The 27,151-nt window shown below is 40.5% G+C and overlaps 3 protein-coding genes across 5 annotated transcripts; 1 reads left to right on the plus strand and 2 right to left on the minus strand.

Moving 5' to 3' along the window:
* Positions 1-1,989: 1,989 nt before the first annotated feature.
* mcoln1b (mucolipin TRP cation channel 1b) lies at positions 1,990-11,844 on the minus strand. Its single transcript, XM_073493643.1, has 13 exons — positions 11,692-11,844; positions 10,667-10,893; positions 10,321-10,482; positions 9,407-9,560; positions 8,805-8,886; positions 8,608-8,704; positions 8,341-8,440; positions 8,098-8,204; positions 6,822-6,971; positions 6,642-6,743; positions 6,384-6,506; positions 5,320-5,526; positions 1,990-4,401 (listed from the first exon to the last, which is right to left on the minus strand). The coding sequence occupies exons 1-13, from the start codon at positions 11,732-11,734 to the stop codon at positions 4,267-4,269; spliced, it is 1,689 nt and encodes a 562-aa protein (XP_073349744.1). The 5' UTR covers positions 11,735-11,844; the 3' UTR covers positions 1,990-4,266.
* Positions 11,845-12,875: 1,031 nt separating this feature from the next.
* LOC141020211 (trafficking protein particle complex subunit 5-like) lies at positions 12,876-16,105 on the minus strand. 3 transcript variants are annotated; one of them, XM_073495285.1, is made up of 3 exons: positions 16,036-16,105; positions 14,330-14,602; positions 12,876-14,256 (listed from the first exon to the last, which is right to left on the minus strand). In XM_073495285.1, exons 2-3 carry the CDS (start codon positions 14,597-14,599, stop codon positions 13,960-13,962), a joined length of 567 nt encoding a protein of 188 aa, XP_073351386.1. In that variant the 5' UTR covers positions 14,600-14,602; positions 16,036-16,105; the 3' UTR covers positions 12,876-13,959. The 3 variants fall into 3 exon arrangements, with proteins under 3 accessions (XP_073351386.1, XP_073351383.1, XP_073351384.1); XM_073495282.1 differs by having other exon boundaries at positions 14,330-14,628; positions 16,036-16,078; XM_073495283.1 differs by lacking the exon at positions 16,036-16,105 and having other exon boundaries at positions 14,330-14,631.
* Positions 16,106-18,150: 2,045 nt separating this feature from the next.
* Positions 18,151-25,157, plus strand: pglyrp6 (peptidoglycan recognition protein 6). Its single transcript, XM_073494452.1, has 5 exons — positions 18,151-18,246; positions 21,033-21,857; positions 24,117-24,327; positions 24,435-24,733; positions 25,068-25,157. Exons 1-5 carry the CDS (start codon positions 18,177-18,179, stop codon positions 25,097-25,099), a joined length of 1,437 nt encoding a protein of 478 aa, XP_073350553.1. The 5' UTR covers positions 18,151-18,176; the 3' UTR covers positions 25,100-25,157.
* Positions 25,158-27,151: the final 1,994 nt, after the last annotated feature.

A 27,151-nucleotide genomic window follows, 5' to 3' on the forward strand; every position in this document is an offset into this window, starting at 1 on the left:
CCTGAAGAGCTCAACGTGCCAGCACAGCATATCATTAACATGCAGGATGCTGCCGCACTCACCAACAGGCAACATGTGAAGAAGAAGGATGCACAGGCAGTGTAGTGAGTGAACCTCATTAACGGACCGTGATCGTATATCATGTATGTGCTGCAGTGCGTGGGCCAGGCACAGTGTACACATGCTGTAGAGAACATAACGATGAGCTTCATGCAAATGCAGATAAATAGCATTGGGTTCCATTTCATCGAGGATGCATTTCTGAGTTGCCCTGTAAATGCACTTAACGAGGATGGGAAAGCCTCTGACCTGCTGTGTGTTTTCTCTATCAGCCTGTTTAATCAGCTTCACCCTGAAACCTGATAATGTTCAGAACAGGCCGGCCAGTTCCTGTCAGTCTGATTCTAAGTGCTTCGTCTCTGCCCTGGTAGCATCCTTGAGTAAATAATGCATGCAGGTACTAAGGATATTGGACAGCCATACCACTCCACAGCACTAAGACAAGTGAACGTGCACATCTAGATCTTTGTCTGTTCCATATGCTCTCTCGTTTTTGTCCATTTGCATCTTCAGTGCGTTTTCTTTGCTGCCACAGCCTGACTCTACGTCCATTTACCTCATGCTGAGAAGTAGTTTGTGCTAATGGCAGACTTGAAGGTTTAGTACGTAATACTCTCAGCATTTTTTTTATCTTAAATGAATGCAACAAACCCCTCCCTTTCCCAACGTGTCACCCCTCCTCTCCTCTTCCTTTGTATTACCCCCCTATCATTTCTTTATTGCTTCTGGACTGTATAGATTTCCTATGATTGGTTGGTGGCTGCAGAGAGAGCCTGCTCTCTCCCTCTACTGGTGGTAGTCAGTATGCAACAACACACGAGGGGCTCATCAGCTCCATGCAGTCCAAGCTTTTTTGTTATATCCAGCTATCATTTTCTATAGCGGCCAATCCCAGCACACACAGAGTTCACTGCAGAATACAACTTGGACAGGCCTTATGTATTACTCCCACATCCCACAATTTTTTCAGCCCTTCTGGTACCACACGGATACAATATGGAGCCCCAAATTGTTCAATATTGAATAAATCAAAAGACATGATAATCATATACATAAATGTATGCATACATAAATTATATAAAGTGTTATTTATTTAAAAAAACAAACATTTTGTACATACATTCATGGTCCCAAGAGGATGATGCTCACTGTCTTTGGGGGTCCCCTGACTTATCCTCTAGCGCCACCAGCAGGTTAGAGTATTCGCTTATTCAGTGTAATATCTCAATATTTACTGGATTTATTGGCACAGATTTGAACGGTGGCATTCATAGTTCCCAGATGATGTACCTTAATGACCTTAATAACCTTTTCTTCTTGCACGACTATTAAGATGACATTAATGATTTGGAGTGAAATGTTTTAAATTTCTCTTCAGTACGATGACAGATGGCAATTCATGCCCTCTCAGGATGAATTCTGATACCTTTGGTGATTTAACTTTTCATCTCACGCCACCATCAGAGACTCAAGACTCTTTATACCTTGAACTATGATGGTGACCATGATTACACTTGCTTAAAATCAGCATTTTAACATTGTCACTGTGAGCATTTTAGCACACCTATGTGCAAATCACAACTGTATGTCAGAAGTATCTCAGTCTCGGCCGTGTTATTTCATGACGTCATGATTTTTCTCAGTATCTTGGTGCAACAAGGTTATTAATAAAAGCATGTGTACACTAGTTTAGAAAGAAAATCAGTGAAAATGTAATAAACATGATGCTTAATAACACTGTAGCATGTTATTGTACTGATAATATTGTAGATAACTGAACATTGCATCACAAATTTGAGGCAGCTGATTATTAAAACTGTACACACAGTATAGAGTATCTGCTGTGAGACAGAAAACATAAACACCCATGATAGCGGAACACTGGCCTGACATATACGCCATAAACTTATCTCAACAATCTTGACACAGTTCCAGAGTCTTTCCAGTTTATTTAGCAGACATGTAATTTCATTCAGAAAGCGACTTCTTCACAGAAAAGACTCAATACAAATGAGGGTAAAAACCTGTACAAGTTCATCTTACACAGACACTGAAAAACTCCCTTTTAGCTATCACTTGCTTCTTAAAACATAAAAACATAAATAATACAGCAATACAAAATAAATGTAAACAAATGTAGTGAGCAATAACACTGTAACCATTAAATCAAAGGAGCATTAAATAACCTTCTCATAAGTGTCAGGAGACCACTAACAGATGCATTACATATACAGTGCTTTGTTCCCTTGTGCTATATGGCTCCCATGTTACACATTTAAGTCAAACGAAGCTGTACATACAGTAAGTCTTCATTAAGTGCATATAAGTAAGTTTAAATAAACATTCAGTAAATGAAAACACATGTTGTTGTCGTTGTAAACAATATTGATTAAGTTAAAATGTCAGTAAGCAATAAAAAAAAGTACCCTTTTAATCCTATTAGAAATGTTGTGCAGTGAAAATCCCTCTTCAATTGAACAGTGACCTTCATATGCCTCCACACAGCATGCTGGAATGACATTACCACTTCAGTATGTCTGTATAATAGAAGTGATATTCTGAATTTTTCTGTACAAAGAGTAACTGAGAAGAACTGCTGGTTTATAGAGATGCACTAGCTCGTTCAGAGATAAAACGAATAAGAGCAATCGCCCTTTAAAACATAGCTTCAGTGTAGGTGACAGTGTCAAGTCTGGTACATTTTATAAAATACAGAGACAACTCTTTAAGCTGCCTACTTAAGAACCTACAGTACAAAGCAAAACACAGTGACGACATATTTGTTGAGTTGACCAAAGACAAGCCTGACTTTTTGACCTTACAGTAAAAATTATCATATCTTGAAAATAAGGAGTGCCACAGGGCTCTGTTCTCATACCTCTGCTTTTTTCTCTTTATATTTCATCTCTTGGACAAATTATATTTTTACTGATACACTGATGACACTCAGCTGTATGTGCCTGTAAAGGCAAGAGATCATTCTCAAATAGTTAAATCAGATGCCTGCAAAAGATGCCAACAAAACAACAAAAACAAAACAATGTTCCTGCTATTAAATTGTTATATAAATGAGATGCAGGACGAAAGTTTGACAGCCAGTAATCTTGGTGTCACGTTTGATCATACTGTTTGGATCAGGACACTCAAGAAATCATCCAGGCCGCCTTTTTTCACCTATGCAACATCGCTAAAACTCTGTCTTTCCGTCCATGGCTGACACAGACATCCTAATTGACACCTAATAAATATTATTTTCCAGCCTTGCATGGATCACTTAAAAACAAACGGGAAAAAGGCTCTGCCACATAGTGCATTAGCCCGCGCAGTCACCTCGCTCTTTACAGCAGGAACAGTTCATACATATTGATGACTAACTGGCTGCGGGGCTCGTCCTTCCTGGCGCAGCCATCATCTCCCTCAGAGGAGGACATGAAGAACAAAGGGGACGAGGAGCGGAGTAGATGAACAGCCTTGACCGAAAACGTTACAGAAGCTAATGCATACATACAGCAGATAATAATCCTTTTTCAGCTTGCCTAGTTGTCTTGTGTCTCTATTCTACCTCTGCTGTGAAGATTCAGAGGATATACAGTACATATATTTACATAATCAAGAGGCACAAAACTCCTGTCACCTAGGTTGCCATGTGGACAATAAAATGGTAATAATAAACCCTGTACATAGCGGGTCATTCAAGTGAAAATCTGAATCCATTTAACTTAGTTGAGTCTGTGTCCAGTCTGCAGCAATGAATATGTTTACTGGCCTTATGTGTCTGGTCATCAAAGCCCAAACAAACTGACATTTCAGAAAGAGACAATAAATTATTCATACAGTAAAAACGCAGAAGCAGGTAATTGGGCTTGTGGCTGTGCAGTGCGTTCTACCGTTCCAGCACAAATTGAAATGCAAAATTCAAACACGGACTACAGAGGACAATTTGGTCCAAGGTCAGTCTGTGCACTCTCAAGGCATTTATCGTCCCTGCTGGGTATCTGGAAGAAGGAGTGCAATTGCAGGCGGCTGTCACTGGAGTGGAAATATCGTGCTTTAAAGAGAGATGAAGAGTCCCTTGCTCTGTCTCTCACCCACACAAACACACACACACACACACACACACACACACACACACACACACACACACACACACACACACACACACACACTGCTTACTCCCTCTGTGCATCCACTTCCTCCTCCTCCTCCTCAGCAGTCAAAGCAGCAGAGGAAGGAGCATGACGACCCCTCAGGCCCTCGGAACTTGCCAGAGCTGGGTGTGTCCGTGCACTCTGCAATGAACGCGTGCAGTTCAGTGACGCGTACCTGCTCCTTTGTTTGGGCCTGTGGGAAGACAAGACAAAGCTGAAAATGTTCCTCATAATAATCTTAACAGTGATTCACAATCATGTTTCTGTAAAGACAGACTGTTCCCTTATTTTACATTTTTTTTGAAAAGACAGAATTTGATGACGAGTGCTGTACTGTATCTACCATAAAATATCCAAGTCCGAGCCGTTGGCCATTGTGTGGATTTGACTTTGAAAGAAAAAATTAACCTACACGCGTGAATGGTCCACCTTTATCCCACCTTTATTATTTTACTCCTTTTCTAAATCTAAAATATTGTAATTGGGCTTCATTTTTTTTCTTTTTTAATTAAATAATCTTTTGATATTCTCAAAGGACCCTCACATAGCCCTTAATGCCATTTGGACACTTTTCAAACTTTACATCAGCACCTTAAGGTTAATAATTTTAAACTCTCCACTGCTTCAACCAAAGCTGTTTTTCCTCCTTTTATCCATCTTTTCTTTCTAAAGTTAAGAAAAATAAGCATTTTTTTAAATAAATACAAGCATAACAGTCTACAGTTAAGCTAGCAGCTAAACACAGTTGTGCTTTGAGTTAGATGCTAATGTCAGCATGCTAACAACTATTTTGATAATCAATTTAATGTTAAAAATGTCAAACAATTGCTGGCTCCAGCATCTTAAATGCAAGGATTTTGTACTTTTTTGTCATTTATAATCATAAATGAGGTTTTGGACTGTTGGTTGGACAAAAATATGCAATTTTAAGATGTCATTTTGTGACATCACAGACTAAATTATCAGTTGGAAAAAAAAAAAAAAAATCAGCAAATTAATTGATGATCAAAATAAACATTGTGGCCAAGCCAAGTATTGGAAAACTTTTCACTGATGATGGCCGCCTGCTAAAAATGCAATGAAACAAGAGGGTAACTAAATGAAACCATACCATAATGGTGTCGTAGGCTCCGGTGATGAGCGCGATGAAGAGGGACAGCACCATGTAGATGAACAGGGAGATAAAGGTGTAAAGGTAGATCTGGCTGAAGATCCACACCAGTGTGCCGCTCTGCTCCATCTCAGCGAACGTTACAAACATGTCATCTCCGTTGATCAGAGAGAAGAGGCACTCTGACACCATGGACAGGGAGCGGAACTGTACACACAACACACATTACTCAAATTAAGACAAGTGGTATTAACATGACCAGAATGTTTTTTCCGACCTGTTGCACTGAAACGCAGGGTATGACACTGACGTCCGACCTCCGAGGTAAAAGGAATGCACTATTACTCTTTAGTCATTATTTACATAACAACTAATCTTCGCTAAAAGACTAGCCAAAGTTGCTACCATTTGAAGCCTCGCAGGTTCAGTAAGCTTAGTTTACGACCAATATGGGAAAACAGCTGACCTGCCTTTGCCCAAAAATAACTTAATCACCCTACCAGCACCTTTATATCGTATTGTTTGACCCATGGAATGAACTACAAGTCAGGACATCTTGGCTTCTGCTGTTACAATTTGGACTATTTTTGATTAAATCTCTAATCTGATCACTTATGACTCATCGGCCTTCCTGGAAGTGTGATACTAAATCGCCATAGTACTCCTTTAATTTTTAGCAAGGCTTTTAAATGCCAATTTTAGCATTATTCTTTATGAAATCAAACTTTTACAAATATTTTTGTATTTTGTTTGTTGAATTTGTTTAATTGTCCCCTTTAATTAAAATGTTGATGTCATATTTTTTGCACATAAGATTACTCTTTCTATCAGAACACAGGACACTGACATGTCAAGCAAACGTAATGAATCATAATATTTCTGTGTTTTCACGATTCATAATTAATAAATGTTAATGTTATTCTCATTAATTATAGATAGCTACAAAGATGATAAGCTAGAGGACATTTTATGATAATTAGGCTGTTCTGACATGTTCATGTGGTCTGAATGAGTCATGCCGGCTCATTCCTGGTCAGAGACACTGCAGGGTGTGTTTACAGTACCTTGGCATGATAGGGCCCGAGCACAATCCATCCACAGAAGCAGTATCCCATATAAATGGCAGCTGCACAGCAGCAGAAGCGGATGACATTTGGGAACGCAGCTCTTAGAGTCACAATCAAGATCTGTGAGATGAGGAGAGAGAGAGGAAATGAGCAGAATATATTTAAGTGTCGTGGTGCAGACACACAACAGAATGAAGAAAAAAAGATCCCTGCCACTCACATTTATATTTTTGTGTTTGTGTGTGTTTCACCTACATTGTATTTCTGAAAGAAGCTGAGGTAGCGGATGACTCCCACCCACACCAGCAGAGTGGAGGTTCCCAGCAGGATTCCACATATGTCGTATGATGACAAATTCTGCATCACAACGATGACATCATTAATTACTGTACAACTCTTCAACCAGAGAAGATCATTTTCTGTGTGTCATGTTACCTTGGACTCAATCCCAATTTTGATGAAGCTGCCTATAATGGTGAACATGTCGCTGACGATGAGCAGGATATACCAGCCGTTGATGAACTCCATCCTGTCTCCCCAGCTCACACTGCGGCCGAGTTTGTGTTTGAAAAACTGCACGTACTCCTAGTGAGGGAGAAGAAAGACGATCAATGAGATGGTAGTATATAGTGGTATAAGATAGCTGTGTTATGTTCTGTTTGAATTTACATAAAAATTTAATGGATATAAAAGCACATCACTGACGTGTTACACCTCATCTTTTGAGTCTGAACAAAAATGACAGTGCAAAGACAACAGGCTGTGGTTTGACACTGTGGTTATGTGTAATCTAATTTTCATCAGAATGTTGTCATACACTTCCTGTAGAGTGCTCAGTGAACGCAACATGAAAAACAAGGTATTTCAGAGATGTTCGAGGAGACAAAAACTTGAGGAGAAAACAGTCATTCTTAAAACTTTTTTCTGTCATGTATGCCTTCAAGCTCTTTATCAATTCTAGGGGAAACTACAAATAAAGCCAGCCAAGTTGAATTTTATTAAAATACAAGAGGCTAGAGAGTCAGCCCAACACTTTTATTTGTTTGTTTGTCACCACATGAATCATAGTCATGCAACTTTAGGTCCGTTCAGTGTTCACACCCTCCCAGCAGTGTCTCCACGCCCTCAGTCTGGGAACCACTTCCTTAGGGATTAAGTCTGGTGATATTTTCACATCAACAAATCCTATTAAAAGACCAAAACTAACAATAAATTAGTTCGACATCATAGTATTATCCGTAACCACAGCCTGACACTGAGTCATTTTGTTGCACTGGCTGACATGTTCCTTCATGACTCAACTGCTGGACTGCAGCCTCGTCGCCTTATTGTGATCAGATCAGAAGAACTGTAATAATAATAATAATAATAATAATAATAATAATAATAATAATAATAACAACAACAATAATAATAATAATCATATAGCTTTCTTTTCGAAGCAGATTGCAGTTTATTAAGGTGGGCTTATAAGATGCCTATTGATCTTTATTGACCTATTAATTCCATTTAGACCTCGTTTTTAAAAACAAGAAAACTCCTTAGAATACCTTAATTTCTGCATATTTAAAATCAACAAAATATATTGAGCACAGTCTGATTGTTTTCATAAAAGAGAATAGTATGTACAAGGTGGAAATTTTACTGTCAGCAAGTAAAACAGCCTTTTCACAACACAGATATATAAATGTTTGGTCTGCTGCAGTCTTACATGCTGCAGCACGATGCCTCTGACGATGGAGCGCCCACACAGCAGCAGGGACAGCAGGCAGACGAACGCCACCAGCACATCAAAGAACTCCCGGGCATAGTTCTCCGCTGAGACAGGTGGAGCCAGATGACAGAGATCAAAGGTCATTGAAAAAAATGACAGATAAATCAGCTGACATTCAGAGTAAAATGAGTGAATATCTCCACAAATCATTGTGTCCATTACAGCTCATCCAGCACTCACCGTGTCCAGACACGTTGGGGTCTTTACACTCCTTTATGGAGGCCTGGTTCTGCAGACTGATCTTAACTTTACCGCTGTGTGCCATGTTATCCATGATGATCTGATAGCAACAAGAAACAGGGTAAATATGTGCAACCTGTGTGTATGGAAATCAGTTTAACAACTTTCATCTCAGCATGTGTGGCTGAATTATGACATGTTTCTACCTGTGCTGTACTGCGATGCAGGGAGTTCAGTGAAATATAAATACTAGAAGTGATCGCTCACCGTGATAGCAAACGTGTAGCAGTCAGGGATTTCATTGTTTATAATGGTTTGAATGTTGATGGCCTTCAGCTGAAAGTCAACTGTGACATTGATCAGCCTGGAGAAGAAAATACACAGAGAATTCAGCGTGAAAACTTGAAAAAAAAAAAAAAATTAACTCTTTTAAATGTTAAAAAACAATCATAATATCGTCTGACTTGTAAAACTTGAGAGTGAAATTCTTGTAGTCACTGTTTCCTGCAGCTGAACTGTAAGTCGGTGGATTCAGCCCAATACAATCTGGAAACAAAACAGAAAATAGCATTAGAGGAAGTAAAAAAATAACACATGAGGAAGTTTTAAAAACATGCAAAAGCATCTTTTTTTCACATCACGGGAAGTGTGGACACCACGCTTCCTCAAAGCTCTGAAATGCAGAGTCGTTCACTTGGAGATTTTTATTTGCCTTACTTTATTTTGCCGAAAGCCATCCCTGCCAAATCAGCAGGTGTATGCAAATAACTGATTTCCCAAAGCAGAGGATAGCGTGCTGCTACTAAAGTATATGGAAAAAAAAGCTTTTGTGTTTTTAGTGATAGGAACTATTTCCAGCCTTTGAAAGTAGGGCACAGTTGCAGGGCACATCTTGACATATGTGGAGCAGCAACACAATGACTCACTGACACAGTCGTTTCCCTAAGGCCCCCCAAAAAGTGCAATGAATAAACAACAAGGCTGCTGGTTAAATGTCAAATAGCCGGGGAGGAATTTACTGAACAACAGGCAGAAAAAACAAGTGAGGGACAGGAAGTTGCCCTACCGTTGATAACGTGGGGGTCAATGTCAAAGGTGTCGTTGACGGGGTCAATGGTGCCCCTGTAGTACCTCTGGCAGAGGGAGAGCGCACTTCCGTTTTCACCGACGCCCAACACGTATGCATACTGTCCCAGTGAGATCTGAGGTAGAGCCATGTACTGAGAGGGAAAGTGGGGAAGTGGAGCGAATTACAACGAGATACCAGAACAGCAACTTATAATGGTGCTCATTTCAGGTATCATTTCTTCTTCGCAGGGTGGACAAACTTTTATAACCACATCTGAAACTCCAATCTGAAACACATGCTAGGGCCCCTCTTTAAAGAGTCATTTCACCCAAATTACAAAAAGAAAACACAAGTTTTCACTCATCCACAATTGTTCGGGATGTTTCTGCACCCACTGCAATATAATGTAGGTGAATTTCTTCTGTGGTTCTCTCAACATTAAAGGTGCATTATGTAAGAATTTTAGTTTAAAACATTCACAAGTTAACTAATATTATCAAAAGAATGTGAAGAATTATCAGTTTTGCATTAGATCAAAGACATCAACGTATTGTGTTGTAAAGATATTTACTGAAGTGCACATGCTAACAAGCTAACCCCAGCCAGGCCTTTCTTCTAATACCACTCCAAGCTCACAGTCCGCATTGCTAGCTGCACTGCTAACTGAGCTAACGAGCTAATGGCAGCAACAGTTAGCAGCAGTTAGCAGTTACTTTAGTGATATGCCGCCCTGTACTAGAACATTATTCATAATTGTTGTCTCGTCTAGTACTTTGGTTTATGATCAAATACTGTATCTATAAACTATTAATGTTCCCATCAGCCACAGCTATACTTTGTGGTTAGTGCTATTTAGCAAATGTTAGCATGCTAATGTGCTTCATGACTCACTGCAATTATTATTGGGTTACCTGGTCAATGGCAAAGTGGATGTGGCTGTACAGTTCCTTCTGCGTGTGAACGGCCTGAGGAGCGTTGTCCTGATAACCCTTCAGGAAAAGGTGTTTGAACGCAGCTGTGTTCCCCTCTTTAAATGTCACCACCATCTGGTTGCTCAGTCCGAACAGCACCAACTGAGAGGAAGAGCCAGGGACAAGACCATCAGCTTCAACAGTGCAGACAGTCGCAGAATATTAGTATGACTCAGATAGTATAGAATAAAACAAACATGTTTTTGGACTGCAGTGTGCAACATTATCTGATGTATCTGATCTAAATGGTGCTTAAAATCAAATCATAGCACAAGGCTGTATCCACCTGCACAGTCACAATGATGATTTTGAGCAGCTGCAGGCCCAGCTTGAAAGGCTTCCGCCCCTTGGCGTGGTACTTATCACAAGGGCTCATGAAGAAGTACTTAAGCTTCCTCCTCAGGGCCTCCTCCTCCTCCTCTTGCTTCTGCTGGGGCTCAGCGCCCACCAGACAAGTGGGACGGGGGGTCCCAGCCCCATAGGAGGCCACGGAGGAGAGGAGCCTGTCCTTCTCTGAGAAATACAAAGAAAACAATGACTTTAGACGGGAGATCAACCTTTAACATTGTCAGCTGTGGTAAAATGATTAAGAGGCACTTGAGAAATTTAGAAAACAGTTTTTTGGTTTTTTAAATCAGTCATAATCGAAGCAGAAGAGGCTTTCAGAGTCAAGCTAAAAAAAAAAACGTATTCAAGCAATTGTGGGTAACCTTTGCATTTGATGTCTAATTGCTCCTGTATAGTTTCTATTGTATACATATTTAATTACTCTCTTTAAGTTGCTCTATCTGTACTGTGTTAGTGTAAGAACTGTATTTCCCCTCTGGGGATCAATAAAGGCTGATCTTGCTTTATATTGCTGCTTAATAGCATCTCCTATTCAAAATGTAACAATGGATTCGTAGATCTGCAGCTATTTTGATGACTGATTCATTTTAAAGCAAAAATACTTGCTGCTTCTCCTCATCCTACATTGCAGTAGATTAAATATCTTTGGTCTGTTGATCAGAGACACCAAACACTTGATGACCTCACCTCTGATCTGTCCCTTTAAGCTTTGATTCACCTGTGTTGGTAATCAATCATAATGCAAATATGATGAGCTTGAGCATATTGCTTAAAGTGAAACCTGCGCAGTAAGTAATAATAGGATGCAGCCGCAGCAGCAGCAGCAGGTGAATCTATGTAATGTTGATATGAAGCCTTTCCTTTGGCAGACACGATATACATCACATCGCTGCCTCCTATAAGAGAGCACAGATTGATTGTCGCCATGAAGCCGTGCAGAGGATCACTGATGTACTGACTAACCTGTGGCGCTGTCCTGGATGCAGGTGTAACTCGAAGACGCCATGGTGATGTGATGTGATCACGCCGGGATGATGGACAGTACCGGAGCTGTGAGTGGACTCATATTACGAAAGCCTGTCGGATAAAACTCAGACATAAAGGCTGCTCGCGCTGTGTCGCAGTGTATGGATGACACATAGGTAAACACATCGCAGCTTCCTGGTAAAGCATGTGACGTCATCACGTGACTAACGCTTTTGTTGTGCTGCTGCTAGGAGAGCACGAGCTGAACGCTGAGCATGTCAGCTCTGCAGCAAATATCTGCTGTCGACTCAAACTCACGTGTCATTTTGCATTTTGTTTTTATCACATTTTTATTAAACAGACAAAAAATAAACAGTGACATCAATGATAAGTACAAGAAGCACATCATGAGCAGGGCCATAGCAACCATTGTAAATAACTGAGGACATTGATATTTTGGGAAATAGGTCCCTAATGACAGGAGACTCATAGCACTCATGTCTGTATGGCCACTTAGCCTAGCTTAGCACGAAGACTGGAAACAGGGGGAAACAGCTAGCCTGGAGTATAACCCCCAGTAAAAACGTGGTGCTGTACTTAAGTACAATTTTTACGTTCTTTACCTAAGTATTTCCTCTTTCTGTTGCTTTAAATTTCTACTCCACCACATTTTGCAGGCACATATTGTACTTTTTACTCCACTGCATTTACTTGATAACTATATAGCTACTATGCAGATTGCATGCTCCATCGGAGACAGTTTATAATGAATTTATAGCCAATCAGATTAAAACAAAACAAAAATAACATCGATTAATCAGAAGGATTCTGAATATTGAATCTGATAATCAGCCTGGTCAATAATCAGACAACCCACTGTATACATACATACATACATGTAAATGTGTAGAATTATTTTACTTTTACTAGTGCTGTTGATACTTAAGTACATTTAATATAACATTATTTACTTACTTAATCATATGGGTGACTTGCATTTTAACCAAAGTCTTTTTTGAGAGAGCCAGGATACAACTCTTTATGCTAAGCTAAGCTAACTGGCTGTGGCAGCTTCAATTACTGTAGTCTGTAGATGAGAGTAGTATTGATCCACTGATATGTGCAACATTTTGGAAATACAAATAAGCAAATTTCCCAAAATATCAAACTATATCAAAACATATTTTTCTAACTATTCCTTTTATTTCTGTCTTTTTTGTCATTGCAGTTACATGGTAGTACATCTTCACCACTTGGTCACCAGGATGCCTCGGCCCTCAAATGCATTTTACAGAACCCCACAGTTCTGTATTTCATGACTCATTTGCCTTTTTTTTCACTGAACTGACTTAATCATGTCTTTGTCTATGTTTTGCTTTCTGTCTGTTACTAATTAACCTCTCCTCCCACCCCCCACCCCTCTCTCTCTCTCACACACACACACACACAAAATAAAATAATAATACAAATACAACAAAATAAAAACAATTAGAGGACGTCATTGTTGTCAATGGTAGCTACGGCCCTGATTATGAATCTATTTTACAGAGACGAAACATGCAGCTGGAGCTGAACTGGAATGAAACAGAGAAAAAAACAACTGAGAAATATTCTCATGAGTCTGGACCTTCTGTAAAATAACATGCTCTTTACCGAGGTACTGTGACACCAATTTTTTTATCATCATCAGAAAAACCAGGGATTTAATAGTCAGTTGGCCAATGTTTAAGGATTGTTTTCTGATTGTAAGCTGTTGATTTTTTTTCCCCAACTCATTGATTTAATATTTAGTCTGTAAAAAAAGACAAAAATGTGTAAAAGGCCCGTCAACAAATTCCCAGAGCCCAATGTGACATTATTTAACTACAGATATTAACTTTAAATATACTGTGAGCTTAAAAATGCGAGACTTACTGTTGAAAAACAACAAATTAATGTGGTGAAAGTCCAAAATGTTCATCTTTTATGATGAAAAATGTGACATGAAACTACAAATCAAAAGTGATCTTCAGTAAACAATTTGTGTCACTTCATGAGGTATAACAGGAGTGAGATGATCCACAAGAACTTGTACAACTGAGCCGACTAGCTGCATGTTTTCCTCTCTACGTGTGGCTCAGTATGGTGCAGTCATCCATCCATCCATCCATCCATCAAGTCACCAAAAGTTACCACAAGGAAATTCAGTCAGGAACAAACACTAGCCTGGACCTGGATGATTTATCTTCAACCTGTATTAATTAACCACACTCTCCCCAGTTTTCCTTATCTGCCATCCAAAGCCTTGTCTCTGGCTATGACTGACTCATTAAACTTTATCATTAGCGTGGTGCCTTTGTGCCAGTGGGCAGTGACCTTGGCGGGGAAGCCGCTGTGTGTGAGGATGGCCTCCACGATGCCTGCGGTGAAGGCAGCGCAGTTCAAGCTACTGTTCTCCTTGGGCACAGAGATGTACGCATTGATAAGTGGCTCCTTTTCTATGATGTAATATGTCTTGTCATCATCGTTGGCCTGCTCCAGCTTGTCAGCCTCCTTCCCGAACAAAGACTTCCACACGTTGACCTAAAGGAAAGAAAACTGTTAAAAAGTGGCTGAACTCTTAAAATGAATCAGCTGTGCTTTACATTTCACTCACCTTGATGAAGAGCAGCATGTTGAGCACTTTGGTCTCCCTCTTCCCGTTCTTCTCTCTCAGCACCAGCACGTCCAGCATGCTGGCTCCCACGCTCTGGCCCATGTCCGCCAGGCGTGTCTGCAGCTCGGACACAGAGTATACACGGCTCTGACAGTACTGCACCATCTCTGAGAACAGGAGGGCAAAAGCACTCACGCTGACTTCAGTCTTGGGTCGGGTCAGGGGTCGCTCCAAGATGTTGGATTTCCCTCGAGTAAACCGGGTGTCCATTTTCTGTTGGAGACAGCACTGGTAAGGATCTACTGAAACACATAATGTATGTAGATTATTAAAAACTATACAGTGTTGTTAGCTAGTGGACAGTTCTTCTGCTGTTGGCCATTTTAATGGAAATTGAAAAATTATCTAGCACATATTTCTTTGCCTACGAGTGACTGACTATGATTTGATTTGACACTCGAATATCGACAGATTTGTGTCGAGGGCAAAATAAACATCCATATGTATAAAGATCAGTCTGAACTAAACACCACGATCGCATGAAAACTAGTAAAAAAATAATCATGCAATAAGTGCAATATCCAAATCGCAAGAAATGCAACTATTTTACAAAGATCAAATGTGTCACAAAAACAACATTTTAATGAAATTTTGTAGCGCTGCAGAGCTTTTTCTCAAGATGTAATAAAACATGTTTGTTTGGAAGAGACCGGGAGAAACTACCATAGTATGAACAGTATGGAAAATCTTCTGATGGTAGAAAATACATAAATGATATTCATGTTATACACTGTCACATCACCCTAACCCCAGGATAAACTGACAGAGATCCAATGATGCTGTCACTTTCCTGTTTGGATACGGTGATCTCTGATATGTGCACTAACTACAGAATATAAATGAAAGCAGTCAGTGTGGTGACAGAAGTCTGTGGTTCCCACACACCCACCATGTTGACAAAGATGCTTCATACAGAAGGCATGCAGTTCTAAGATGAAGTATTCTTGCAGGCTAACAAAACTAACATGAGCACGGCAACTAAGGTAATCCAACTAATCAAGGCTTTTTCAGGTCAATGGTTTAATCTGTTCAATACCAAAATAATAAGTAAACCTCCATCTTAAGTTCCCAGAACCCAACGTAGCAAGTAGCAAGTCTTCTCACTTGAGCTGAAAACAGATTGTTTGGCATGCTGCTCTCATAATTCTGCATTTTATTTCCTGTTGATCAACTAAGAAATTAATTGACTAATAGTTTCAGCACCACAGTCACATACTATAAGTAAGTACATGCATTAATATGCGTCATTTAGCGGAATGACATCACAATAGTCACCCCTCACTCAGCACCGTGGCGAGGTTTGTTGTTACAGAGAGAATATGTGCAGCTCTTTAGCTAGCTCTCCCTACATCACACTCACGGGACATCTTTGCCTAATATATACAAATTAAACCTCCTATCAGCCTTAAACCAACACACGGTGTTCTCTAATCCACCAACTGTGTAGTTTGAGTCTGTCAAACCCCAGCACAGCTGATGACCATTAGCTGTTAGCTCTCTCTAGCCACAGATGCTAACTGCTACTTCCTGTTCAGTTAACTGCACGCGAGCCCTTCCCAGACTACAAACAAAGACAAAGACAGTGTAGAAAACATGTGGTCAGTTATCCTGAAGTCTATAAGAGAGGTTTTTGAAGATAAACGAACCTTGTTGTAGATATATCAGCTGCTGTACAGGTTTTCTTCTTCTTCTCCTTTTTCCTCCTCCTTCTTATGTTTTGATTACTCGCCATGAAGCGCACAGCGCCCCCTACTGCACCGGAGCCTGCACTCTACACACATTCATCGCATTAGGCTTCATTTCTTTACAATATTTAGACAATATAAACAGCAGTTAATTAGCTACATGTACAATATTTGCTAAGTTTGCTAAATAATGAACACCGGAAAAGCTCTATCTCTGCCATAAGATTAGTCTCATATTCCTTAATTATTCTTAAGTTATTCACAAGCTCCACCCATTGCCCATGTTTTTAATGACCTACAGTAGTCTGCACATTCTTTATACAACCATACACCAACATTTTATTTATTTTATTCTGATCTATTTGTATTTAATAGTTTATTTGACAGGATGACAAGAAGTGTGAAGGAGCCAGAGTAAGTCAACTAGGTTGTTTTTATTTCTTGTCCTTGGCAAAATGTCAAAAAGTCACCCTAAAATAAGTAAGAATAACCCCATATGTCTCACATATGTCTCATGTAAACTGGCTGCATTTTTATGAACCGGTAGCAATGTTGGGAAACTACTTGAGGACATTAACTGCAAGGGGACGAAACAGGAAAACTTTCTGGGGCCCAGCCACCCAGGGGGGGGGGGGGGGGGGGGGGGGGGGCGTGGAGGCCAGCAATAATCATGTTCATCATGATATTTGACAACCACATTTTATTTTGAACCAAAACTCTCACCATTGCTTATTAAAATAATAAAAATAAACATGTTATCTTTTGTTGCTTTAGTAAACTGTAGCCTGTTTTATTGTCAAAATCCTCTCTCCTGAAAATGATATATTTGAGCCATATTTCACAACATCAAAATTGTGCCGCGGTCGGCTGACCACATGACCTCAGCAATTTAATGACCCAAACTAACTACTTACTGAATTTCCTTGCTATGCCAGGACCTGCATATAAATCATGATGCCAGAAAAGAAAGAAGTACAAGCATGAGCTGGCAAGAGCTTCAGACCCAAATAATAATGTAATGTCCACATTTCAGAAAGCAGGAACCTCATCTGTGGACGGGCCAGTGCACGTGACACGCGTTTCTCACGGGTTGCTGTTAGGCATTTTTTTTCTCTGTTGCTTTCAAACAAATCACACTTACAGACCATTTTCATCACATACATTATGACTTGTCATGTCAGGAAAGGCACATTTAAAATCTTTATCTCTATAATGTTAATGATGACTCACTTTCCACAGTCAGTGCATTCTAATGTTATAAGTTACACCTGTGAAATGTCTGCTGTTCTTTTCAGTTCAAGCTTCTGTGTACTGTATTTTTCTCCTGAGTCATGTTCACTCCATCCTCAAAAACTGTTTATGTTTATAATGAATGCTTTCATTTTATTTTTATGAACCGGTCTTTATTGTTACAGATCACAGTGATTACAGATTCATATCTCTGACCTCTTCTTCTTACTTCTGCAGTGTAATTTCCAGTTCACACAAAGAGAACATCCACTTCCTGTTCTTGTCATCATATGACTGCTATAAACCCTGATATGTGGCTTTTGGTCAACACATTGAATGCATTTAGCACATGGCTGCATTTCCATCAATGTCAGCAGGCACATATAATTCTGACCTGTGGATTAATCTGTGGGTACACACATATGATTCATGGGTCTGGGACTTCCTCAGATCATTCACAAGAACATGCTTATTGCCTCAGAGAGGAGTGCCAATGATTTGCACAGTCGTGGAGGGTTTGCTATTAGCAGATTTTTCCTCCAAGAAGGTTTCACAAGCACCGGCTGATTAAAGAACACACATTTGATGACTGAGAATTATTACAGAACTTGAGAATTTCTCGAAAATGTCCAGCTCGCTCACATCGGCGCTGCGTGTGTGCTGTGTCCGGGAAGACCTCAAGAGTTAAGTGCAAACAACTCCCCTCCACAGGTGCAAGTTTCCCACACTGCTTTGCTGGCCACACCAACAAATTGAACGCAGGCGTATCTACATATGTCCACAGCTGTTACGTAACCAGCCACTTACTCTGTATAAATGGGAGAGGCACATAGGTTAGAGACATTTGGAGCTTGGAGCTGGAGGTGTTCAGGATGGATACAGGCTGCTGGAAACACACCCTGACCCTGATGGTGGTGGGCTTGGTCGGCGCGTGTGCAGAAGGTAATCATGATATTTGTTGATGTTTTCACCAGTTTGTGAGATGCGTTGTATGTAATGGTAATATTCAGATGATTTGGTTTTTTTATAATGAATTATGATTATGAATCTCCGGGTTTATCTTTATGACTATATATCTATACGGCAGATTTTTTTTTTTCAGTGAAGAATTTTTATCCTGTTGAGCATAATTAATATTACAATATTTAAGTTATAATTATAATATAATACATAATGTAATAATATTGAAAGTATAAATAATACTCTGAAATGAAAATCAATCTGGGCCCCACTCACACTCTGTGGGCTCACAGTGATCAGCTATCGCTCCTGTACAAAAACCTGAATTCAGGAACATCTTCATCTGTAGCTGTTATTTGGTTAATCAGTAATGAAGTGTTTAAGGAAGTCTGCATAATCAGACGTACAGTCGTGGTCAAAAGTTTACATACACTTATACACAAGAAAATGTATATCGTGGCAGTCTTCAGTTCCAATGATTTCTCCAGCTCTCATGTTTCTGTGATGGAATGAGAGGAACACTTTGTCACAAAAAACATTCATGAAGTTTGCTTCAAATTTATTATAGGTCTGCTGAAACCAAATCTGCTGGCTCAAAAATATACATACAACAAATTGAATAAGCAATTTTGGAGATGTAGAAACACTGTGTGAATCAAATGTTCTTTGTAGCATGGCCTCTTAACTTCTTTTGACTGATAACAGCTGGTTTGGCTTGTTTGATACACCCATTAGACTCAGCCACAAACACTACAATGGGAAAGTCTAAGGAGCTCAGCATTGATCTGAAAGAGCCCATTATTGATTTGAACAAGTCAGGAAAGTCCCTTGGAGCCATTTCAAAGCAGTGCCAGGTCCCAAGATTAACTGTGCAAACAACAGTTTGTAAGTATAAAGTGCATGGCACAGGTGTGTCACCGCCACCATCAGGAAGAAAACACAAATATCACCTGCTGCTGAGAGAAAACTGGTCAGGGTGGTCAAGAATCAACCAAAAACCACCAAAGCTGCTGGAAGACAGGTGTCAGTGCCCACAGCCAAGTGTGTTTTGCATCAACATGAGCTGAGAGGCTGCCGTGCAAGAAACCCCAAGAACACCACACCTACTGTCAAGCATGGTGGTGGTAGTAGTATGCTGTGGGGCTGTTTTGCTGCCAGTCGATCTGGTGCTCTAAAGAAAGTAAATGTAATAATGAAGAAGGAGGACTATCTCCAAATTCTTCAGGAAAACCTAAAATCATCAGCAGAAGATTGACTCTTGGGTGCAAGTGGGTGTTCCAACAGAACAATGATCCAAACACACATCAGAAGTGGTAAAAGAACGGATCAATGAGGTTAGAACTGAGGTTTTGGAATGGTCTTCCCAAAGTCCTGACTTAAACCCCATGGAGAACATGTGGACTGTGCTGATGAAACAAATCCGTGCCAGGAAGCCAACAAATTTAGTTGAACTTCACTGATTCTGTCAAGAGGAGCGGTTAAAAATTCAGCCAGAGGTCTGCCGGGAGCTTTTGGATGGCTATCAAAAGCACCTTACTGAGGTGAAAATGGCCAAGAGACATTCAACCAAAGAATTATTGTATGTATATTTTTGAGCCAGCAGATTTTTTCACATTTTCAGCAGATCTATAATAAATTCATTATTGAACCAAACTTCATGAATGTTTTTGGTGACAAAGTGTTCAACTCATTCCATCACAGAAACACGACAGCTGTAGAAATCATTGGAACTGAAGACTGCCATGATTTACATGTTCTTTACAAGTGTATGCAAACTTCTGACCACGACTCTATCAGCATTTTCAGCTTTATTTTTTACTGTAATTACCGGAACTTTCATTATAATAGAACATTATTACTGTCACTGTGTGAATTTTACCCTGAGCAACAAGGCAAACACGAGACAGGATCACTGTATTACTGTAGTTAATGATTGAAGAGAACTGAATAAGACTTCACTTCATGTTTCATTTGCAGAATTAAGGTGAATTAGTTTTCAGTTTTCAGTACTGTACAGTTTTGAGCTACTTTTTTTTATGCCACTTTATCTTGAATTAATAGTTATTTCACTGTTAGAAAATAATAATAATAATGTTCATAACCTTTAATAATATTGGATACTGGATTATTTACTGGATTATTTTATACTTCCTCTTTCACTGGTTCCCACCAAGTGCTACCCTGGCGTATTGCACCACAAAAGTAGCAGAATGAAACTTGAGAAACTTAAAGCAACATTATGTAGAAATTGGCATTTTGTCCAATTTGTGCAACATCGCTGTTGTAAATACAAATCCCAGGTTGGTAACAATGTTATGTCCTGAAAACTTGTATCTTGCAGTAAACATGTATGTAACACTGTGATCCTACTCTCTCACTGAAGTTACATAGCGCAGAAACAAGTGATGGGGGGCAGAGTGGCTGAGACAGAGAAACTATTCACCCTGTTACAAGACACTGTACCATCAACGTGATTTTTAAGCTGTTATTTTAAGGTGAAAAAGTGACATAGTTTTGCTTTAATCGCATGATACATACAAGTATATGCTGTACAGAACCAGTCGCTCCAATATTAAAACTGAAATTACAGCTATTGACGGTTATTAAACTTCTCTGATGCTGTTAAGGGTGCACCCCAGTCATAAAATAGTGTGTGTGAGAGGGTAGGGGGGTCGTTTTGGGATACAGACCTAGTTTAAGGTTATCTGGGGCTGAAGAGATTAGTTTTCATCTGAATGACATTTATGTGTCACTGCTCTCGTCTCCAGCATCATTTTCCTGGCACATGAATGACTTCATCAAGGCGGTGAAGCAGGTGGAAGACGGGGACCCTGGGTCAGAGCCAGTGGCTGTGCTGAAGAGGCTGCGCAGGGCAGCTGGCCTTAATGATGCATTCATTCAGCACTTCCTTGGCAACGCTGACTCCGGGGTTTCTGGAATGGATGCTGGCCTCTCAGTTTACATTAGAAAGGCTGTGCAGCACAGGGTGACTGAAGGTGCCCAAGAGGAAGGTGTGGTCCTGACATCTGATGGCACCACTGTTGCCCTGACACCACTCCTCCTGGGCATCGAGGCTGGACTCCTCTCCAGGTCTGAAGGGCGTGGTGTCCGGGGCCTGTACCAGCTCACTCTCACCAAAGACCTGGCCCTTCCTTCCAGTCCCAGCTCTCCTCTCACCCAGTTTCTAGGACCTGACGGCTGCTGGGACAGTTTGACCTCTCCTCAAGTCTTCACCCTGTCAGACAGCCCCTCTCTGCTCACCAATGCTCAGATGAACGGAGGCATGGACGGCGTGGTTCTAGGGATGGATGCCAGATCAAGACGTCCCCTCAAGCTCAGCAGTCTGCTGACAGAGTACTACTGCCACCAGCTGGACAGCAGAGGACTAGACGCCGCCCCACGCCTCATCAGCCGACGCCGCAGGGAGAACTTCAGAGGGCTGGTGAGCCCTCCAGTGCTGACCAGACAGGTGGTGAAATCAGCAGAGCTGCAGCGGAGGCTGACGGGCCACTCAAAGATGGACGTGAAGAAGAGGAAGGAGCTGATGGCTGTGGTGAAAGAGGGAATGAAAGAGTTTGTCCATAAGTACATAGGTGAGTATGAGACCAAACTGTAAACAATTGTTGTCTTTCAATTTGAGAATAATCCACACTTTGTTGTCAGCCCTTCTTAATTATTAGAAATATATTATCTGAAGTTAAAACCCCTTGAGATGTATCAAAAAAGTTACAACCTTCGACTTAACACAATCAGGAGAAAAGACAAATGACCAATCCATAAATAGATAAAGGAATAAAGGAACAGTGATTACATTACTGGGAACATAGGCAATTTGTCTTAAGATGAGAAAATGCTTTTTTTTCTAAATAAGACAAATGATGACAGAGAACGGATATTACAGGTAATTTACTGTGATCAAAAGGAGCCTGAAACATAAAAGCTTTTTTACCAATTTTCTTTTCTTGGATACAAGGGGGACCATAAAGAGACTCTGATCAGAGATCTTTAATGAATAATTTGATGTGTAAGGAACAAAACATGTTTAAACAATTTGGATAATTAAAGTTTCTGCATTTAAAAATAAATCAATGCTAATAAAATTGATGTTTCATATCCAGATGGAGCCAGCAGAGTGTGTCTAACATTATGTAATGGTGTACAACATAAGAATAGCCCAATATAAGTCTTCAGAGTCTGTTATGTTTAACACTGAGGAGAACATGCCATGGTCGATGTGTGGTGAGTCAATCCACACACAAAGATATATATATTTTTTTCCACTTTCTGAAGAGATCTACCATAGGATTGGGCCGATGAACGCTGCCATCGTCCATCACCGATGGCTGACAGCCACCAACTACTAAACCCATGACCAACATAACATCGTGATTCAAAAGGCTCCCCAACAGAGAGCACAATTAAGTGGCGTGTCCCCTCAGAGTTGCCACAGGGCAAGAGTTGTTGTTGTTTGTAATATGTGGGGAGAGGAAATGAAAAGAAGCATGTTGCTGCCCAGTGCACTAACATTATGTCTCCATGTCCTGTTTATTATTTTCTTATTTAACCAGCTCAGTTAGGTGAACCCAAGACACTCGGTTAAATTTGTGGCTGCAGTGTTTATTTTGCCATTTTAACACAGTTTTCTTAGCTTAGCTTCCTTGGCTAGTTGCCCATTGTTGTTTTGTGCATATGAGGCTGAACAAAGCTAAGTTATGGATATGTGGTGTAGAGACGAGGGCGCTTTTAAACCTGGCACAGGGATGTATGTCGGTGGTAACGGTAGGTAGTTTCCCCTGCAGGGTGAGACAGATCGAGATTCATGTCAGAGCAGCTGTGGGAAACAGCAGCGGCTACATGGGTGAGCTAATATGCAACTGCTGCCTTACGACAACACTGGGGGACACGCTGCCTAAAATTCATAAACAACAATGTCGTCGTCCATCACGATGTTTCATTGTAGACATCGTCATATGCCAATTTGGCAGACATCGCCCAACCCTAATCTACCATAATAGACCATATTCACATGGCAAGTTCAGGGCGGCAAGCAAAAAGCTGGGATAATGTGGAAATCTGACAAATTGTTAACATTTCACCACTTCCTGATTGATCGGCAACTGAAAAGATGATGGATAATGACAATCAGCTAATGTTAGCTGTTGTCTAACAGAAGCTAATGGGATATTATCAAATATGTTTTACTTTGAAATATGACCCCTTGCCCCTCCTGATTTTCACTATCCATTGTCTTTTCCCACCCTCTTTCCCACCCTGAGTGTGATGTCACAGGAAAATGGCCGCAGAGTGAATATGGTCTGTTAACCAACTCCAAATCCATCCAAAGAATTGGATTTGGAGTTGAGGTTCTGCCTCACACCAAGAAGCACTGAATAGGTCTTTTTTTAAAATGAGCAATAATTTGTTAGCTGACAAACAATTTTGTAGATTATTAAAATCCGATTGCAGGACCTCTTGAATTTGTGAAATAATGGTGTCATCTTCTTATAGTTGTACACAAAAACTGGAGAAAGCGTGTTAGATTATTCATAGAAAATAGAGAAAAGTAGTGGTCCTAAAGTTGCCCTGAAGCACACCTCTCTGCTCAGTATGCAAATCTGATTCACATCCTCCCAAAACAACACATTGCCTACCAATAACATGAAGCTTGTCCAAAAGAAGACAGTGATCCACCACATCAGAAGCTTTTCAACAAATGTTGCTCCTGTGAGCAGACACAACTTCGTCAATGAATTTTAAGAGAGCACTACCTGTGGAAAAATTGGACCTGAAGCCAAATTGATATTGAGATATTCCATTCACAGATACTAACCTTCACTGTTGATGTGTTTCAGATTGTCCGCCCATCATTCCTCGCTGTATGTGGGGTGCAAAGCCGTACAGAGGAACTCCCACCAACCTTTCCCTCCCTCTCTCCTTCATGTACATCCACCACACTTCCACACCGAGCCAGCCCTGTCTGACCCTTGAGCAGTGCTCTGCAGACATGCGCTCCATGCAACGCTTCCACCAGGAAGACAGAGGCTGGGATGACATAGGATACAGGTAAATGCAGTCAGGTTTTCAGCTCTCTTGCACATGTTAAATATACAGTACATATGTGAAATTTTGCACCCAGATTGCAAAGTCTAAGATACGCTGTTCTCCTGAAGCTTTGTCGCAGGCTCTGACGGGTACATCTACGAGGGCCGAGGCTGGCTATGGCAAGGAGCCCACACCCTCGGACACAACTCCATAGGCTACGGTGTCTCCTTCATTGGAAACTACATGGTCAGTCTGCCCTCCCAGCATTCCATGGGGCTGGTGAGGGATCAGCTGGCATCCTGCGCTGTCGGTGGAGGGCGACTGATTGCCAACTACACGGTGCAGGGGCACAGACAGGTGGTGAACACTGCCTGTCCTGGAGATGCTCTCTTTAATGAGATCAAAGGCTGGGAACACTTTGGGACAGGTACATATGAGTATTGACACATCAACAGGGGGTGATGATCTTCTAGTGGAGTGTGTAACAATATCAGTCAGAGACATTGTTGATTGAGTGAGTTTACTTTGATACTTTAAGTACATTTGGTGACAGAGACACCATTCACCCTATTACAAGACACTGTAACATCAAAATGATTGTGAAGCTGTTATTTTAAGCTGTTAAAAAAGTTACATTATGTTGTTTTAAGGCGGACGGATTTTTATTTGTACTGTTACACTGTGTATTACTGAAAAACCTGGTCCACTGCTGCACAACTGTTTCACCTATTTTATTTAATATTTAATTTCCTTCCTTTCAGGAGTTCCAGAAAAGAAATCAATGATGAGATGAAGAGCTGGATAAACCAAAATATAACACAATAAATATTCGTCTAATTCTTATTATCTAAGTGTTGCCATTTTCTTTTGATCACTATGAACACCTGTGTTGATTGAAATCTCATGTGATTACTGTGAAAAGCATTGGTGGAAAGGGACATTGTAGTTTTTAAAACCTACAATGACTTAAAACCACTGACAGGTGACCTCCCCCCAGCAGGACAATGAGCCCTGCCACACCATAGAAACTGCTCGAGGGATGTGACGCAGGGCTCAAGGCATTGACCTGGCCTCCAAATTCCCCGGAGCCCAATCTGTTCAAGCATCTGTGGGACGTGCCAGAACATTTCTAATCCATGGAGGCCCCACCCAGCAACATACAAGACCCAAAGGATCCACTACAAACGTCCCGGGGCCAGACACCACAGGACACCCCGGAGGTCTTATGACCATGCCTTGAGTCATCGGGGCAGAGCTGTTTTGGTTGCACAAGGAGAACTCATAATATTAATCAGGTGGTTTTAATGTTGTGGCTGGTCGGTATGTCAATATATAGCAAATGTATTATGTAAATGTATATACTATGCTCATGTAAAGAGTGAATACTTCAGTCATAGACAGTAATGAGCTACGTTTACAGGTGCTTGTGCTTTACTTGAATATGTCAGAATATGTTGAATATGGCAGATTCAGAAAGAGATTTGGAAAAAAAATCCAAACTCAGAATTTAAATTTGTACAATATTCATGAGGTAATTATACAAGATCAGAAATATTTATGTTCTCAATAAGTGAATAAACAAGATGTTCTCAGAGGAAAATAAGGTCCCCACAACACTGTCTGAAGCTAGAAAGGTGGCAGGGTCCGCCACATATAAACAAAGTAAAACAGTGTGTTGTCCTTTAAGGTCAGTTTGTTTATTCAGTCATATAACAAAGAGAGTTTGATTATTCAGTTTGTTAAAAAAGTGTAAATGCAGATCTTTCTCTTCTGATTAAAACGTCTTCCCAAAAACTACATAGTGCATCACTTTACATTAAAGTGACACATGACTACATCAATAATCCAATAATACACTGTATAATAATACATTTTTCTGAAATGGCCCATTCTGCATAACCAGTACTTTTACATATGGTACTCTATTTTTGACACTAATAGTTTTGTTAAGTACTTTAGTGACATTTTAAAAGCAGGACTCTTCTGCACTGTGGTATTATTACTGCTAAAGTATCTAAGTACTTCATCAAAATCTGGTGAAAAGTGCCCTTAATGGTACAAACACACTGTCCCATCCACCAGTAGGAGGCGCCAGAGGACCATGTAATAACCAGCAGTGAGGCGTTTATTGATTTGCAGCATTTAGGAAATATTGTCACATAAACTGATTAATAAACTGTGTACAGCTGCTCTGGTCTCATAGCCAGAGACACAGTCATGGTGTGTTTTATAGACATGTAATTAACTCCAGTGGTGGATGTGTGGCCAAAACACATGAAGGCAACTGAAACTAAATTGGCCCAATTTATAATTAATACCTGAGCTGTTGACGTTAAACAAATCCCGCTATAATAAAGGTGATCGGTATGAAGTGTGGACATATTTCACTCACATTTCCCCGCAGATTTAAGTGTCAGGGTGATTTAAAAACGCGTCGCAACGCAAAGCCGTCCACGCACACATCAGCGTAAACATGCTGAAATGCGTTTAAAATCGCGTCGCTCGTAAAAGTTGAACTTATTCAACTTGTCTCTGGTGTTTCGCTCGAAACTCTTTCTCGTCGCCCTCCCCGTCGACGTTACGTACGCAGCCGTGGCGTGCCTGCAAGCCAAATAACATGGAGTCCTCTGCCTGGCATCTTCCAGGGATCCATGCAAAAAACCTGAGCGGCGATTAAAACAGAGCAAGTTTGTCCATGGGAGCGGTGAAAGCCTCGGGCGAGCATCGTCTCGGGGCGTAAAAAAGCTTCGGCTCCGTCCTCAAAGTATGACGAACGGTGCTTAAAGAGGCAGCCTTTCACTGCGATCCGCAAACCAGGCCGATTTCAGTGAGTATTTGCACTAAA

Source organism: Pagrus major, chromosome 23, assembly GCF_040436345.1.
Source record: "Pagrus major chromosome 23, Pma_NU_1.0".
Taxonomy (NCBI): Eukaryota; Metazoa; Chordata; class Actinopteri; order Spariformes; family Sparidae; genus Pagrus; species Pagrus major.